Source organism: Bos taurus, chromosome 24 (genome assembly GCF_002263795.3).
Source record: "Bos taurus isolate L1 Dominette 01449 registration number 42190680 breed Hereford chromosome 24, ARS-UCD2.0, whole genome shotgun sequence".
Lineage (NCBI taxonomy): Eukaryota > Metazoa > Chordata > Mammalia > Artiodactyla > Bovidae > Bos > Bos taurus.
The window spans coordinates 37,573,249-37,592,033 of record NC_037351.1 but is presented as its reverse complement, the minus strand read 5'-3'; the positions used below and the strand labels follow the sequence as shown (position 1 = coordinate 37,592,033).

Below are 18,785 nucleotides of genomic sequence, written 5' to 3'. Positions count from 1 at the left end.
GTTAACACATTTCATCTCATTCCAGTTTCAAAGGCTCAAAAACTGTATCTGTCTATGTGATGTAGATGCTGTTACTAGTTCATGGCTGATGTAAATGGAGACATGGATGGGAACATAAGCATCTTTTACAAGTAGGAGTCCTGGAGTAAGAGTTGGGGAAAAATAAAATTAGCTGAGTGTTTGAATACTTGCTCTTTACAAACAAAATAATATTTCCCCCAGGGCTTAGCCCCATGGAAGCTCTGGTTTTAGTCCACGAGATAATTTCTACTTGAGAATTCTATTCTTCGTTCATTAACCTTTAATAAATTCATCATTCTTTATTCATTTAAGTTTTGGCTCCTTTAAGGGAAAAAAAAAAAGTGCTTTTGTTACATTCAGAGCAGCCGTTGTCAGCCAGGAATGAAACAGATCCATGTTTTCTGTGGAGACCTTTTATTGACAGCAGCTCTGGATCACAAATGTATTTGAGAAACAGCTGGGCAGTTGGTTGGCAAAATTCTTTTCCACGAGGACACACTTGTAAATAAAAACGTCTCTGCATGGATAATCTGACTTGAAATCACACAGATTTTGGTCTGACAAATCCACATGACTTTGGAGTAAGTGGGTGGATCCATTCTTTTAAAACTTCCTTTTTCCTCCTCACTCCTAAAGTCTAAACCATCGTGGCGGGAGGCCAAGTGAGTAGAAAGAAGTCAAAAGTTGACAATAAGGAGGCTTAATTCATCCAGAGGCATGTTCCACTTTATCCCAAATGGCCTGGCTCTTCCAGCCAGAGTCAGCACAACTAGTATTATAAACAGAAAACCACGAGGAACAATCTTGCCTAGGAAATCCCATGGACAGAGGAGCCTGGTGGGCTACTGTCCATAGGGTTGCAAAGAGTCGGACATTACTAAAGCTACTGAGCACACAAGAGGAACAATAACCCAACCAAAACTGTATTAGCTAATTAATTAATCAAGATTGTAATAAAAAAGTGGTGCTGGGCACAGTAAAATCTTAAAGAAGTGGAACGCTTAAGGCCTGGAATCTTACCATTAATTTTTCAGGTTAACATAAAGTTTACAGATGAGTCAGTTCACTTCGAAACTTACTCCTTCTACAGGATATCAGGAGTTACGTTGGCTCAGTCTATGCCATCGAGGGGCTCCTGGTCTGGTTGGAAAGCCAGACAAATAGATGATGCTGGAAAGAATTTGGAAAGGGCAGAGACAGAGCTGTGCACAGGAATTTGAGGTGCAAAGACAGGGAGAGGTTAAAGGGGTGGGGCCAGTGGGCGGGGTCAGTGTGGGCCCAAGGCAGGAGGCACCCTCAGTTCAGTGTTTAGCCTGAGCAAAAGCACTGTGGAGAGACCAGCTTTGGGAAATTGGGGGCCTAACGCATCATAGGAATGGGCAGAGGTGAGGTTAAACAGGTGGCCCAATAAAAGGAGTTTCTCGCTTATTTCAGGGATGATAGAGGAGCACAGAACAGTTTTAAGCATGAGAATTGTATGAGATAAGAACACCCTCTGGCTCCCTCAACAAAGCCAAACCTCCAAACTGGTGAGGAGGGGTGCTGGAGCCTTTAGCCCTAACTGTAAGCAACTAGAGTCGCCTGAAGGGGATGTGGATTTGGGGACACAAATCCAAAGAGGTGTCTAGCAAGCGCTCAGACATGCTACACCAGGGGCTGGTATAACCCCAGTTACAAATTTGAGCAAAATAAACCTCTTTTACAGAATAGCTGAACCCAGGAGCATGGATGAGATCACTCACAGGAGTCAAGGGAAGTAGACTCAGGACCGAGCTTTGTGTTCAACATTCCAGAGGTAGAGGGAAGAGGGAAGCCAGGCCAGGACCAGAGAGCCCTGTGAGTACCCAGGGGGTTGAGATTCCCTTGTGCCAAACACAGAGGACCAGAAGTGGGGGGAGGGCAGGGACAGCCAGACTGAAGGGAGGCAGGACCACTGGGAGCTGAGGATGCAGAGAGCAAAGGAATCTGCCCTTTGAAGAATCCAGCATCTACCAGGATGTATTCATATGCTCTGGCTGCCGTGACAAAGTACCACCTGGTGGTCTGACCAACAGAAATTTTTTTGGTCATAGTTTTGTAGGCTAGAAGGCTGAGATAAACACGCCGGTTTCTCCCAAGGCCTCTCCCCTTGGTCTGGTCTTCCCTCTGTGTGTATCTACGTCCTAACTCCACTGTCTTATAAGAACACCAGTTACATTGGATGAGGGCTCACCTTAATGACCTTGCTTTAACTTAAATACAGGTTTGAAGGCCAAATACAGTCCCGATCAGAGGTTCTTGAGGTTAGGATTTGAACAGATGACTTTGGGGAGGACAGAAGTCAGCCCATAACAGGGGAGGAGAGGGATTTTAGGTTAGCTAGAGGGGATTACGAGATGGGGGAGGACTTTTCCCTTAGGATGGGAGAGACTTGAGGCAGCTCCCAGGTCTCTCAGGTAAAGCTCTCGAGAGGGGCTGAGATGGAAGAGCAACCAGGAGGGAGTGGGACCAAGGATACAGGGAGATGGGAAGGGTGGATGTGGAGAGCTATTTAGCACAGGGGTGGTTGTCAATCTTGAGCTGATTCCATCAGGAATGAATGGCAGTACTTCGGGCACCTGACATCTCTGATGCTGGCCTCATCACTGCTCATCCATCATGCAAAAACCTCCCCTCTTTAGAGCTTTAGGGGACCATGGGGGTGGGCAAGTGTCAGGAGAGGCAGAACACTGAGAATATTCATGCCTGGTTCCTTCCGTTTTCTTCATCTCATAGGAAACAAGGTTTTTGCTGAAGACAAGGAAGCAGGGATTCAGTTGCCAGTGAATGAGAGTCAGAAAAGAAGGGTCAGGGAGGGAGTGTACCAAGACCATCTCCAAGGACTAATGATCAGCAGCAAGAGGCACACTTGAGTTTGGAACCCACGGATTTGAATGGCTCTAAACCATGTGGCGAAACACAGTTCCACGAGAAGGGAGGGCCTGCACTCTGCAGGCCAGCAGAGTGTATCTGGTCTGTTCTGTACTTGAAGATGGACCCTATTTGCCTGGAGCAACTGTGGCTCCCAGGGAGAATCTGATCTTTGATTTTGCAGGTTTCTTTTCTGCACAGGCTCCAACAGAGTGGTCTAGGCATCCTTGGTTAAGATCCTGTCTCCTCTGTGTGTCTCCGTCAGTCAGTTAACCACTGTTCTAGCTCTGATAGGTGGGGAGCTATGCCAGACTCTACAGATAGGGATGAAAATCTGGGGCCCTGAAGAATTGTTATGGATTCCTTATCTACATAGAGACATGATTAAAGACATGATTCACCCTCTCCTTGACACTTGTCTAGGTCTGCCTGCATGGCAGCCACCAAAAAAGAGGACATTCAATCAGTCCACACTGTTGGGAAGAGAGTTTGGAGTGTCAAGATTCACAGGAGAAATAATCCCCTGTTTGGGAATATGTCACCTTTTGTTTCCCCGTAAATGACCAAGAATGTCGAAAGGATATAGGAGTTATAATTCCTGCTGCAGCCTAAGGATTTTCATACACAATTTCATCATATCTACAGTCTACAATCCTAGGAAGATAGTATTATGATCACTCGGCAGATAAAGAGGGCAGAGTCTGAGTACAATAAATTCTCTCAGGATCTGTAGCTGATAAATGGCATTTCAGATTCCAGTGCCTGTGCTTTGTCTGCTATGTTACACAGAGGAAGTTAGACAGGCAAGGAAGCAGACCAGGTGAATTAGGTGTAGGCAGCTGTGTCTGGGAGGTGTTCACCTAGTCTGACCGCTGTAGAACCTTCACCACTGGTGGGACAGCCAGATGGACTCCTTTGAATTGATAGGTAGTGTCCAGGTTGAAGATATAAAAAATACATCTGTTCTGCTCTTTCTGTCTCTTTTTTTTTAAGAGCTGAGAGTTCCATTTATTATTTATGTATTTATTTTTGGCTGCGCTGGATCTCTGTGGCTCTGTGCGGGTTTTCTCTAGTTGTGGCGAGCAGGGCTACTCTTCATTGTGGTGGCTGGGCTTCTCATTGCTGTGGCTTCTCTGGTTGTGGGGCATAGGTTCTAGGGTGTGTGGGCTTCAGTAGCTGCAGCACATGGGCTCAGCAGTGTGGTGCACACAAGCTTAGCTGCTCTGCAGCATGTGGAATTTTCCCAGACCAGAGATGGAACCTATGTCCCCTTCTTTGGCAGGTGGATTCTTATCCACTGCACCACCGGGAAGTCCTCAGCTCTGTTTCTGAGTTCTAACATGCTGCTGGGGGAGCTGGCATAGTCGGGAAGCACTGGGTGTTTGACCGCTTCCAGTCCCAGTATTTCTAAGTGAATGAATGAGTTTCCAGACTCCCCATGGACTGTCCCTGCACCAGCTTTTATGGAGACTCCACGTATCTTTGCAGCCTCCTCTGGGGCTGTTTTGGCCTTGGCGTTGAGGGCCAGCCCAGTCCCTGCAAAGTTAACTGCCGCCACATACAGTAAAAAAAAAATGGAGCTTCTTCGGTGGCTCAGACGGTAAAGAACCCACCTGCAATACAGAAGACCTGGGTTCGATCCCGTTTTACATATAGGAAAACAGAGATTAGGTGACCTGTCCAGAGCAATGGATGGTAAGTTTTCCAGAGAGGATGCTCAGCCAACTCAGGGCCTGACCCTTTAGCTTCTGTGGTATCCTGTTTCCCCATGTCATTTCTGCTTTGGGGTGTTGAGAGATGGAGGGAGGTGACTATGTAGAAAATAGATAACTGATGAGAACCTATTGCATAGCACAGGGAACTCTACTCAATGCTCTTTGGTGACCTGAAATAGGGAGGAAATCTAAAAAGGGGAATATATGTATATGTATGGCTGATTCACTTTGCTGTACAGCAGAAACTAACACGATATTTTAAAGCAACTTTACTCCAATAAATTTTTTAAATTAAAAAAGAAAAAGGAGGAAGGCCTCACAGACATGATGGATCAATTAAAGAGGAAAATGCAACCATCCCAAAAGATTCTAAAAGCAGATAGACTGAAAAAAATCCAACACTTAGGCCTGAAGAATTGTGCCAGGTGCTCTCAAGGAGGACCCCAGCTCTCCCCTAGGGAGGTGGTCTCTGCACTTCAGCCTCACGGTTGACTGGTGACTTCCCAAGCCCAGAGATGCCCTGGTTATGTGCGTGCTCAGTCACTTCAGTTGTGTCTCTTGTGACTATGGACTGTAGTCCGCCTGGCTCCTCTGTCCATGGGGATTCTCCAGGCAAGAATACTGCAGTGGGTTGCCATGCCCTCTTCCAGAGGATCTTCCTGACCCAGAAACGTGTGTGAACTATTTGGGTAGAGACCAGTGGTGGCCTGCCGGAACCATTATCCAGCCTGGCAGCCTTAAACTAACTGAGAAGCAATTGACCAGGAAACCCTGAGGCAAAGGACATTGCTTGTCCTTCTGTTGTCTTCTCAGTCTTTGTGGGGAATGAGGTCAAGAAAAGGAGATCTAATTCCACTCTGAGTCTCAGACAAGGTAAAGTCAGAACAAAATTACAGCAGCAAAAACGTTGCTTCAGTCCCATAAAATCCGTCCCGGCCCCAGTGAAGAGCTTCAAGTGGGCAAGAGCTTCAAGAGGCCCGCCTGCTCTGTTTTTCTCTGTGGCTGCTGCCATCTCACCTTCCTTCCTGCCCGGTGGCGGTGGCGGGTGGCTGGGCTCCAGCCACGCAGTCCCCACCAGGCGGAGCGTACTGCTTCTGGGATAATCTGGAGCTTGGGATGCTCAGACATGCTCAGGGATTCTCCAGGCAGAGGCTCCACCCCGCTCAGCTCGCCCACTGCTGGAAGGTTCTCCCCTTTGACTTCACTCAAGGCAAGAAGTAGCTTGCAAAGGGGAGGATTTTCAGCACAGTGCACAGGGAATTAAACCTCTCTGAACAATAACGCTGGTCCATGGAGTGTAAAAGCTGGGATAGTGCTGGCGTTCCCTAGGCAACGGGCTGAAAATGTTCGCTCCTTACAAAATCTTTCAATTGGCCAGGCTTTCTTTCCTGACAGTCCCAGTGGCTGAGCTCCGGAAAAATAAGGAAGCCTGTGGATGGGATTTGGTGAGTGCCATGAGATCCCTACCCCCTGCAAGTCAGGGCTGCTTTCCTTGTGTTTGGATTCGGATTAGAAAAACAAGCTAGCAGCCCATGACTGCTGACACAAATAAATCCCTAACCGGACTGGTAAACACTGGAAATTCATCCTTGCAGTAAAAGGGAAAAAACAAAGCAGAACTATTTGCCTCTTCTCCTGGTAACATCCATGGCTGTGATGGAAAACTCCGTTATCCCTAAGAAAGATGCCTGGTGAGCACGTGGGTTTTTCCAAGCTGGTTTTCTACTTTAACTCAGGAGTCTCTCTTGCACAGATGCGCAGAGCGACGGCAAGACCTGGCTGTGTGTGTGTGTGTGTGTGTGTGTGTGTGTGTGCGCGCGCGCGCGCGCGTTCTGCATACGGTCTTCCCTAATTACTATAGCGCAACTTCCTCTTTGCTTTGCCAGACTAAGTCTCAACAATGAGACATTATGTGTAAACTTCTTGTCTGTTTGCTTTTTTCAGTTCTAGGGAAAATCCGAACCGCAGTGGGCAGTGCCCAACTTCTTATGGCCCAGAAATTCTACCAGTTCAGAGAACTGTGTGAAGAAAACCTGGTAGGTATCTTTCCCTCTCAATACTAGTTTTCCCTGCTCCTCCCCATGAGAAGACCATGTGGTCAAGACCAGTCCAACTAAAGTAGAACCAAGCCAGGGCTCATTGGACTCTCTTAACCTGAAAGAGAGAATTTTCTGATTAATCATATATTTCCTGCTTTTCTTAAAAATATTTATCTTTTAAAATAATAAAAAATATTAAATAATCTTTGAAGAAAGAATCCAATCAAGTTAAAACTCCATTTCCTTTTTTTTTTTTTTCTGGTTGCTGAAGATTTTCTATTTTCCTGGCCTCCTGATTTTATTATTCTTACCCAATTGGAGCAGTCTGATATTTCAAAAATAATATTTCAGAAAAAAATCATTTTGGATAACGAGTTTCTTTCTGAAGTAGCCATTGGGGCCTTTTTCCTTATCAGAGTACTCTGTTTTAATTCAAGAACTGGAGGTGGAAAGTGTCAGAAAGTGTAAGTTTGATCTCCATGAGAACAATGAATCATTCATCTTTCTTGGACACACAGAAATGAAATAAAGCAGAACAAACAGACAAAACCAGTATTAGCAGCAACAATATTTTTTAAAAACTGTCAGCAAAATGCAAGGCCAAGAACTTCCTCACATTTTTTTTTTTAATTCTGCCATCTCCACAAGTGTCATTCCACAAAAATAGCTTTTATTGGCCAATTAATGATCAAGCTGCATCTGTGTGCTCAGTCGCTCAGTTGTGTCCAACTCTTCGCGACCCTATAGACTGTAGCCTGCCAGGCTTCTCTGTCCATGAGATTCTCCAGGCAAGAATACTGGAGTGGATAGCCATTTCCTCCTCCAGAGGATACCCCCAACCCAGGGATGGAAACTGCATCTAAAATAAAGAAAATGAAAAGCAATTCTTTTAATCTTCTGGAAAGTTCAAAACACAATCATTTGTGATCTGATTGACCCAAACTATGATTTTTTTTTTTTTAGCATTCTAACCACATCTTGTTGTTAACAAGGACAAATACAGACTGAATGGGATTTGTCTAGACAAGACTCAACCAAGAGCAGATATAAAGTCTGCACAAGACAGTGCTCTTGTTCCCCTTCACCAGGCTTTTCTTTCTGAAACCTCTTTCTTGCCTCCTCACCCCCACCTCCCACACATATAGTTTGTTTTCCCCTCCCTCAGCAAAAATGACCTGGCCCGTCTTTTACCTTCTCAGAAATTCTATTCTGAATTATGAGATAATATATATTAGTAAATGTATTGATCAGTGATTTAACAAATATTTTATTGAGCTTCACTATGTGTCAGGTACAGAATTCCTTCTAAATTGTAAACTTGCTCACATGTCACAGATCTTAATTCATATTAAATTCATATTATTCTTTAACTCTTTAAATTAAAAAGTTCATATAAAGCCATATTTCTCAAACTGGCCCTCCTTATCTTTCTCATCCTCTGTCACCTCTGGCCTCCAAGTGACCTGGTTCAGACTGAAGCAGGTTTCGCAACTACTTTTGCTGGGTGTCACAGGAGCCACTGATTAAGAGACTGGCTGAGCACCCAAGCTCCTTCTCTCTGCTTCCCCATTCATCCCTTGGATGATGAGGGGGCAAAGAGATTCTTGGTGGGAAAGGAACAAATTTCCCATGTTACTACAGAGTTAAATGCTATCATTCTATGTACTTATGCACTAACACAGTTTAACAACAGGGCTTGGGACCTAGAAGGCTTTAGTGAACTTCAGGTATAAGCAATTTAGCTTTTTTTTTTTTGCAATTTAGCTTTTAATTACAAATGAGATAAGGTAATATATTGTGAGATCATAAAACTCCAGTTGACAGGTACTTTGTCAAAGTTATTATCTGTCTATTCTGAACCTAGATATTAAGAAACATTCGAGTTTACTATATCAAAATGCTACAGAGAAGCCCTCTTGTCAATTCAGGTGTCACTGGAATAGAGTTTAACAGTGAACCAAATACTTAAAATTTTAGAATTTAATTATTCCAGTGAACTATGGGTAATTTTTAAAGTATAAGTTTATAAATACATTCTTGTATTTATTTTGAAATCAGACCAATAATACCCATCCATCAAAAGGCTAAAAAGTATTTTTTCCCATCTATTAACTTTGATGGTCACTGACCCTGTGCTTTCTGAAATTCTGATGATGTCATTTCTTTAGGGTTGTTTTAAAAGTAAGAATGGGCCTCAAGTTATTATATGGCATGACATTTCACAGTCTTTCCAATTGCCTGGGATACCCAGAGGTAACCAAATGGAACCTCAATAGAAACCTCTGATAAGTATGAGCCCCACCTATCTGCCCATGAATACCTTTGGCTCTTGTTGCCGGTAGTAATACCTTCAGTCTCTTAGTTATGGCTTTTCTGCCTCAGATCATATAAATTCGTGGTTCCTACTCTCTAGTGCTTGTCAGGGATATGTGAATGAGGGCAAAGAAAGTCAATCCACACATCAAAGAATGTTTAATATTATCTAGCAAATGCACAGAAATCTATGTGTACATACAGACAAGTGTTCTCATGTTTGCCGTATTATGTTATGGTCAATTTAAAACCAATTCATTTCCAAGTGATTATGTCCAAGTACTTATATGATAAAATGACTTCTGATATTAGAAATATCTTAATTGTTAAACACACAATACTTTGAAAATTTAATTCTTTTATTACTTATCATTTGTTTGCCCTATTATTTCACTCAATGTAAATATTAAAATGAATCTTATTTAGATTCCTTATCTGTTCTCTGAGTATGTTGGATGCCATGGAGTCAAATACTGACTCTAATAACAATAGACTGTATTTTTTGTAATATGGTATTTTCATTTAAATATAGTTTTAAATGCATTTTGGCATATATCACACATTCTGGGTTTTTTCCAAATGTTTAGACTCCCCACCATACCATACTGATAGATGCTGTATTACAAAAGAATTTTACCTTGGCATTGAGAATCACTGACTCAAATGTGTATAAAATGACTGTATAAAATTATCGTTTGTAGTGGAATCTTTTTTTTTTTTTTTTTTTAAAGCCAAATTCATAGAGAGAGTATAAAAGTGGTTGCCAAGGGCTCAGGGGTAGGGGAAATGGAGGGGGCGTTGGTAAAATGATAAAGATTTTCAGCTATAAAATGAATGAGGTCTGGGGATCTAATTAGAACATGGTGACTACGGTTGATAACACTATATTGTCTAACTGAGCTTTGCTAAGAAAGAATAGAAGATAAATGTTCTCTCACACACACAAAAAAGGATAAAGATGTGATGTGATGATGTGCTGCTAAACTCGATGGGGAAGTCCTTACGCAAGGTGTGTCTATACCAAATCATCACACGGTACATTCTAAATATCTTATAATCTTATTTGTCAATTAGTTCTTAATAAAGGTGAATATATAGAGGTATATATATATATATATAATGTATGCATGTATGCTCAGTCGCTCAGTAGTGTCCGACTCTTTCAGACCCATAAGTATAAGTTTATATAAGTTTATATAAGTTTATTCTCATGCCCTCCTCCAGGAGATCTTCCCCATCCAGGGATCAAACGCTTGTCTCTTACGTCTCCTGCCGAGGCAGGTGGGTTCTTTACCGCTAGTGCCACCTAGGAAGCCCCATAAAACATATATACATATACCTATAAAATATAAAATAAATAAATAAAAGTACCATCAGTGAGGAGGGCATGGCAACCCACTCCAGTATTCTTGCCCAGAGAATCCCCATGGACAGAGGAGCCTGGCAGGCTACAATCCATGGTGTCACAAAGAGTCGGACACAACTGAGCGATTAAGCACAGCATAGCACCATCAGTAACTTCACTTTTCTCTCCTATCTGAAAACTAAAAGGAACTCATCCTCCTTTTGTTATTTGAAGTATTTGAAAATGCCGCGTTGATCCTGGGCTTGTCACAAACATCGCTTCTAAAGCGTGACTGTTTTTCTTTCTCTTGCACAGAATCCCAATGCTCATCCAAGGCCCACCTCTCAGGATCTGGCAGGGTTCTGGGACATGCTGCAGTTGTCCATAGAAAACATTAGTATGAAATTTGATGAACTTCATCAGTTAAAGGCCAATAATTGGAAACAGATGGATCCTCTTGACAAGAAGGTAGAACAATGTAGATTTTGTATGGTTCATTTAAAAACCTGCACAAACACTGGACAGTCTAAATAGGCTTCTGCTCTCAGTCTTGTTGTTTACAATGTGAAATGGAGCTGAAATCATATTAATTTCATTGTAATGACAATGTTTACATAGTAATCATTTGGGATATTATCTGTAATATGTTTCAGGCATATTTTTAAAGAAAAACCTGTCTGTGAATTGGAAAATGGGAATGTGGCTTTTTTTTTTTTGTTAATTAAACTTTAAGTTAAACCATTTTAGTCACTGGAAGGAACTGCCTCCATTTTGCTTTTTAAACTAAAATAAATGACATCTTCAGTGCATGATTACATAGAGCAAGAGTACAACTTCCTTACACCCCTAGAATGTGTTTCCGAGAAAATAGGAAGCCCTGCAAACTAACCGACTTTGATAATCATTTCATAAATATAGTAATAAAGAAACCACTGTTGTTCAAGTCTAAAAATATAAACACCGTATAGTTTCACAGTAATCATAAATGTTGGGATCTTTTTTAAAAAAAAAAAGGTTTTACCTTTGGTTGATTTGCCTTGGGGAGTATTGCTCACTGGGTTCCTCATGCAAGAGCTTAGAAATAAAGACTCAAATTCTTTTACTTGAATTAATAAACTGCAGTTTTCACATTTGACTACAGTGGCTCCACCAGGCTTGTCCAGGTATCCAATGTCCACCCTCCTAGGCTGACCGGAGATGCATGACATTTTTAACCCTTTGCTTTCCTACAGCCTAAGGTCAAATGATTCTGAGAGGTTCAACTTCTGAAGTCAGGCACAGCCATTTCTGTGATGCCTCTTCCTGATCCTTTCACCTATCAGTCCAGTCCATTCTGCTGCTGCCCATCATAATATCAAAGTTCTTGGAGTCCCTGGGCTCCCAGGAGAAATCTAATGCTAAGGGCCGGTGCATAACTGAAGGGGCCACCACTCTCATCACTGTCCCTCATCTCCAATTCTGTCACCATCCACCTGGCGGGTTTTGGTATGAAACATCAAAGTACCATTGATGCCTGTGTGGCTTCTCACTGGGGTAGCCAAACATTTGCATTCATTCTAGTTTTCTTTAATCTGAGTTTAAAACTGTCTGCTAAACAAGCTTTTAAATTGGTCTGGTTTTAAGAAAACATTACAGATGTACACACAGAACTGGTAACTGATTTTCTAGAGCTAACCATCTAATTACTTATTCATCAATTTTTTAAAATTGTTGTTAAAAAAAATAAACTATGCAAGGAAAGGAAAATATGACTAAAACATTTTCAACAATCGTACTTTCAAAAGTATCTACTGAGTGTCCCAATCATGAAGATTTTAAATGCCCAAAAGGAGTGAAGCTAAGAATTGATATATGGTACCTAGTGACAGTTATACTATAAATCATTATTAACTTGATTTCTAAATCTTCATGCACGGTATCTGTGATCAGAGCTTTGCATCACCCCATGAACTGGAGGGGAAACAATGAACAAACGCAATCAGAGTTGGTGGAATACAGTTTGCACTCTGTGCTTCCTTTTTTTTATCCACACGAGACTCCACCTTAAACAACCGGCGGGCAACTCCACTGCAATAAGGGTAACTAGGCACTCCACGAAGGCCAGCAAAGGAGGAACACAGAGAGTGCCCTTTGGAGAATCATGGAATCCATATTTTAAGATACTTCTCACATTTAGGTTTATGAGAATTTAAGGTATTTTATTAAAAGATGAAATCATCAGATTCACATGGACCTTTTTGCAGCCTGAAAACTCACTATCTTTTTCCTAAAAATCCTTTGTGATTTAGATCCCTTTCCCACTGTACTTTTTTTTTTCCAGTCCAAGTTATGAATGACTTGTTTTTGCAGTGGCATTTAAAAATAGCCCACTGGTTTCTAGTTTGCTGCTGCCCCGGGCGTGGGGGAGGGGAGCAGGAATGGCCTCTTTCAGTCTTGTGTTCAGTTGTCATGGCGCAATGTCTGTCCCTATGACGAAACAGCCTTCCGGTCCACCAAGGTCACCCCGAGGCCCCTAGTTCGTGATGGTCCAGCAGGATGTTTTAGGAGCTGACTCCATACCCCCAAGGGTAGGAACTCCCTCCAGGGTGACCCTGCCGAGCACAACTCTGTGTGTCTGTGTGTGATGTGTAAATGGGTGTAACTCACTGGGACACCAGCAAAGCTAAACGAACACAGTTTTAACAATTGCTTCTTCCTCGTTTGGCTGTTTAGGTTTGGGTGGGCTGGGGGAGAGGGCAGGGATGTTTTTAAACACTGAACCCAGCTGGTACCACACGCTGCCGCCCTGCTTAGAGGGGATGCAGAATCTAAGAGGCGACCGCTGCCCTCTCCTTCCCATCTCTGGCATCTGGAGCCTCCAGAGAAAAACCACAGTAAATGTGCTGGAAGCTGCAGCCTTTAGGTGAAGTGAGGGGCGAGGGGCGGGGGCGGGAGCTCGTTAGATTTTAAATACCCATATCCTTCCCTTGGAGAGACTAGTTCTGCCCTCCAGCTTTACCCTTGGCCTTAAACTTCAGAGTGTTTTTTTCCCTCGTGCATCTTTTTGAAAACCCAAGCCAGAATACTAGGAAAAAATATATATACATTTTATGTGCTCAGTAGCTCAGTCATGTCTCACTCTTTGAGACACCATGGACTGTAGCCCACCAGGCTCCTCTGTCCACGGGATTCTCCGGGCAAGAATACTGGAGTGGGTTGCCATTTCCTTCTCCAATACATGTGTGTGTGTGTGTGTGTGTGTGTGTGTGTGTGTGTGTGTGTGTGTGTGTGTGTGTGTGTAAATATGTATACAGTGTGCAGATCAGAACTAACTTAACCACCCTTAGGCTTAAAAAAAAAAAAAAGTGTGTGCTAACTACTGACCTATCCCAGTTTCCCCCAAGCTTGTCCTGAGAAGCTGTGTAATGTCCTGAACCTTCTGCTTTGATCAGGAGCGAAGGGCCCCTCCTCCAGTGCCCAAGAAGCCGGCGAAGGGCCCCGCGCCGCTGATCCGGGAGCGCTCGCTGGAGAGCTCGCAGCGCCAGGAGGCCCGCAAGCGCCTGATGGCCGCCAAGCGCGCCGCGTCCGTCCGTCAGAACTCGGCCACCGAGAGCGCCGAGAGCATCGAGATCTACATCCCCGAGGCGCAGACCCGGCTTTGAGGCCCCGGCCGCCGCGCTCCCGCCGCCGCCGCCGCCGCCGCCTCCTCCCCGGCGCCTGCCCACCCGCGTAGACGCGGCCCCTCTCTAGGTCACCCGCCAGCCATCCTCCGTCCTCCTCGAGCTAGTCCGTCCCTAGATTCCAGCAATATCCAACAGTAGGGTATCTCAGACATCCAGGATCCCGCGGGGCGGGGCGTGGGGCGGGGGGGGGGGGTCCCTAGGGATCTCGCCGTCTTCCACGCGAAAGAAACTAGGGCTCCGATCCCTTTGATTTCCCCGACACACTTCCTATTTTGGGCGAGCAGATTGGAGCGCTTGATGTCCAGCCTCAGACATCACACCCTGTCACCAGAGTCCGGGAGTGACACGCCGAGAGGGGACGAAGAGGGGCTGGGCGCGGGGGGACCAGGATGTGTAGTGGGTGCCCGGGGGGGAGGGGGTGGGGTGCGGGTACCTGCGTCGCTCACAGCTGCACAAACTGCCTCACTGTTGTGTCATCAGTCACTGCTTCAAATGTCTCACTCAGCAGAAGATTGTCAATTTGATCTTTCAGGGACATCCATCTATTCCGAAAGGCAATAAAATGAAGACAGGAAAAGCAAGACCAAGGAAGCACTGCTAGCTTAAGAGACTACATAAGGGATTTTTTTCTTTTGTCCTATTCTTAAGACAATTTAGACCTGAAGTGTTTTCTCAACTTTTCTTGTACTATGTATATTATATTGTTGTTGTGGTGGTGGGCGGGGGGAGGTCTTTAAAGGGGAAAGTGTTGGTTCCATTACTTTGTTAGTGTCCATCTTGGGGAGGGGGGGAGCCTACCTAATTACACAGATAGAAGTACATCTCTGCTTACCAAGTGCTGTAAATGGCAGCCGGCCTGCTTTCTGAGAAGAGTCGGGATTTTCCCATCATCCCTTTCGAATGCTACACATTCGGTCTCTTTTAACCCAGTAGTTCATAGGGCAGACGTTTGTCTCCATCAGTCTTTCCTCACTGCTCCACAGTCCTATTACACCCCCGAATCAGGATTTTGTCCTGTGTCAAACCCATCAAATAAGCTTTCTGTCCCAGTAGACATGCTGTCTCATTCAAAGAGCAGCCACTCATCTTGAGGTCCCAGTTAGAGAGAAAAGAAATTTGACCTGCAAGGTTCAGCAGCCACGTGGAGGGGGACAGCATCGCGGTTCCTAAACACTGAAGAGACCCAGGGATTTGGCAGAGAAGGTTGATTTTTGTTTTTAGTCATGATGGATGGCGTATGACCTTTGTGGCCAGCTGAAGTTATCTTTAAATGCCCTTACTCCTAGCAGTTTAAACACTTAGAATGAGGTGATCTTACATGGTCACTGGCATTTTATCCAGCTCCCTAAAGTGTTAGAAATTATCATTGAAAAATGAAAGACTTTTAAAAAGATATATCAGATACACTTGCACCAGAGACGCTTAAAAAAAAAAAAATACACTCTCATAGCCAGGTGCTAATTTTATTTTAAAAATTAAGAGAAGTGATGGGTACTGGCAACAACTATTTTCATGGACATATTCTAAAACCACTAGAGAATTCGCTACCTCTCAGAGCCATTGATGCTTTGAGCTATCTTTATAAACAGGGCACAAATGTTTACTGCTAAGGTTTACAAGAAAAGGGCTACTAACTTATTTAAAAACAAACCAACTTTTAACTAGAGTGGACAAAGCACCTTTGAGTACTTCGCAAAATTGGAGCAGATAGAGAATTTAAGCTTCAAGTATTTTCTGGTTTTAAAAAGAATACACGTTTTCTTTACTCTGTAGCAGCCGGGGAAGGTCACACAAAGTTTGTATCAGGTAAGGCCAACTGCCACCTTGGGTAGCCTATGGTCATGTTCAGCCATGACAATGACTCAGAACTCACAGACTAACGTGAAGGAAACAGCATCCATTTGAAGACCCATGTTCCCATCCACAGCTCTGTGCCCTGAGGGAGAGATAAGATTTGGATGGAGAAATAGATTTCTAAAGATCATCCTACAATATTTTCTTTGGAAACTGGTTTAGCCCAGGATATTTTAAGAGAGACGAGGTGGCCTATTTATCTTGTCTACGTGAATGGTATTTGTATATTCATAAGCTATTTTTGGTAAGAATTTTAAATCTTTTAGCAGAATGCCTACAGGCATCATGACCTTTGCCTTCCTTAAAAACACCAATTGTACAAACACTTTATAAAAAGCTAATTATTGATGTTAAGACATGACCCCACATAAAACTGCTTGTTGATCACTTGCCCTCTTAAGCCTGACATCCATAAGCATAACCCTTGTTACATTGTTCTTTTTGATGTAATTTGTAGAAATGTTTTTTAGTTAATAACAGAAAATGTATGTACCCTGAAAAATTACTTATTTTGTTTAACTTTAGTACAAAGGTGTTTGGGTATTTTCTTGGGGAGGGGGGAATTACAAAAGAAGTTTGTCTCCCACATCAAAAAAAAGTTCAAAGAAATTAAGTATTTATTATATTTTTTGCAGATGTTTCCATACAACTCACATAACCTTTTTGTAAAGAGAGATGAAGAAATGGATTAAAGATTTTTAATATTTGAAATGGTAAATAGAACTAATTTATTTGTACTATATTTCTGTTATTTATAGATGTTTCCTTAATGTTTTACTGTGCATTACCACTTTAATTTAAGCCTTATCCTTGTGAATTTACCATTTCTTTTTTAAAACATGTCTAGATGCATATTTTAAATAACTGGAATGTAAATCACTAGCATATCTGAATTCCCAAATGTAATTTTTAAAAATTATTTTGGTTTGGAAAAAAAAAGATTCATTTGAAAGCTTTCAGATGGAGGGGTGGGGAACATTTTTATGGCTTTATGAATTGGAATTTCATAGGCTTATCTACCTAGATTGTGTGCGGACAAAAAAAAATTGTAAATAGATGAATGTTTCCCATAATGTAAAAAGAAATTAATAAAATAATTAATGCACTGCTTTCAGGTCTCTGTGTTTTCACTGCAGAGTCCTGCTTCTTCCAGAATAGAAGTAATTGTCTTTGGGGCAGTGATTAAGCAGTTCAGAAGCATATCATTCTGATTTTCATTGTAACAACACATGTTCTAGTACCTGTGAGCTTGTGGGTAGACCTTGTCCCCTGTGGAAGGGATTTAAATACAGAAAACTACAAGTCCTTTTACTGTGATTGATCATACACTTCTGAAAGGTTCAGGTCAGGGACTGTATGTTTTATGAAAGGAGTTATCAGCTTCTCAAACATGTACAAATCTGTATAGATTTTAACCCACGTGGGTATCTTGCCAAACATGTCAGTTTTGTTTCCTACATAGTTCTCCAGGGTAGGGAAAATCAGAATAATGCATTGTGGGTTTCATTTCACCCTTGCACTAATGCAAAACTATTCCCTGAGCTTCGGTAACTCGCCAGTATGACACAATTATTAAGTGACCCATTTAAGTCCAAAATCCAAACTTCCATTTAGCTTTGTCTTCTGTGATGTCTTTGTCTTTCTTCCCACATTTAAAATTGGTAACTGCCACTGTTGATTTCCCCTGGTTTTCATCTACGTCATATCTGTAAAACTTACTTTATATGCAAAAATACAGACTCACCAAAAACAAGGTAAATTAGAATGCTTTATAAAGTGGACTTTATATGATCTGAAAATGCCCCAACTCTGAAACCTGTGTCCACAGTACTCCCTCCCGCCAGGTTCTTGGGCAAAGCCTTCAAACTACATGCAACAGACTTGGACATTGTTAAGCAAATAAGCCATTTTGTCCAATTTTTATACATAAGCAAGAACCTGTGCTAGTCACCAAAATAACACAATGTTCTTTTGAAAATGCTTCAAAAGAGTAGAGATCAAGTGGCTGTACACAGGCAAGGTTGCAAAGATTTCATTACCTTGGCTCTCGTGCTGACCATTCACGTAGTCTGAATCGTGATTATACTTCTTGACTTTTAACAAATTCTGATATTTCATCGGGGCTCCTTGAACATTTCAGCCAATCCAAAAATGAAATTAGGTTTTGCATGCAAAAAATTGAATTTCAGTGAAGAAATTTCCTATGTTACAGGGTCCACTCCTCCCGCAAAATGTAATTTCATTTTTTATAGATAGGTATTGAACAAAATGGTTTGAATTTCTTTTTATATCTTTGAAATCCAGCCCCTTGAAAATATAAGTTGATTTTGGTTTAAATAAATGACATATGAAAAATCCTAGTGTCTGACTGTGTTCGTTCTTGAATGCCACTGTCACCAAAGGGAGTTGAAATCCATCTGGGGTTTGTTCAATAGGCTATTTGTCTTTCAGCTGCTAAACCAAAATCAGATCAACTCCTTTTGCAAACAGAAAGCAGTGGCCCAGCCTGAAAACGTCTCTGGTCTTAACTCATCTCTACTGGTGTAAGTTCACAGTTGTTTAGTCCATGTCCAACTCTTTTTGACCCGATGGACAGTAGCACTCCAGGCTTCCCTGTCCTTCAATATCTCCTGGAGTTTGCTCAAACTCATGTCCATTAGGTTGGTGATGCCATCCAACCATCTCATCCTTTCTTGCTCCCTTCTCCTCCTGCCCTCAATCTTTTCCAGCATCAGGGTCTTTTCCAATGAGTCAACTCAGTTTCCCTCATAGCTCAGCTGGTAAAGAATCTGTGGGCACTGCAGGAGACTCCAGTTCAATTCCTGGGTAGGGAAGATCTGCTGGAGAAGGGATAGGCTACCCCGTCCCATATTCTTGGGCTTCCCTGGTGGCTCAGATGGTAAAGAATCCGCCTGCGATGTGGGAGACCTGGGTTTGATCTCTGGGT

At 42.6% G+C, this 18,785-nt stretch overlaps 1 protein-coding gene across 20 annotated transcripts in view; it reads left to right on the top strand.

Annotated features, from left to right (window-relative positions):
* DLGAP1 (DLG associated protein 1) overlaps positions 1–16,952 on the top strand; it is a 782,615-nt gene extending 765,663 nt beyond the window's left edge. For 13 of the 20 annotated variants that reach the window (XM_059880829.1, XM_059880830.1, XM_059880827.1 and 10 more), the window contains 3 exons: positions 6,570–6,661; positions 10,638–10,790; positions 13,754–16,952. In XM_059880829.1, coding sequence (XP_059736812.1) covers positions 6,570–6,661; positions 10,638–10,790; positions 13,754–13,963 — 455 coding nt within the window. In that variant the 3' untranslated portion in view covers positions 13,964–16,952. Of the gene's footprint in view, positions 1–6,569; positions 6,662–10,637; positions 11,142–13,753 lie in introns of those variants that run through there. The other 7 variants (XM_059880831.1, XM_059880839.1, XM_059880840.1 and 4 more) reach the window with 2 other exon arrangements.
* The last annotated feature ends 1,833 nt before the right edge of the window (positions 16,953–18,785 follow it).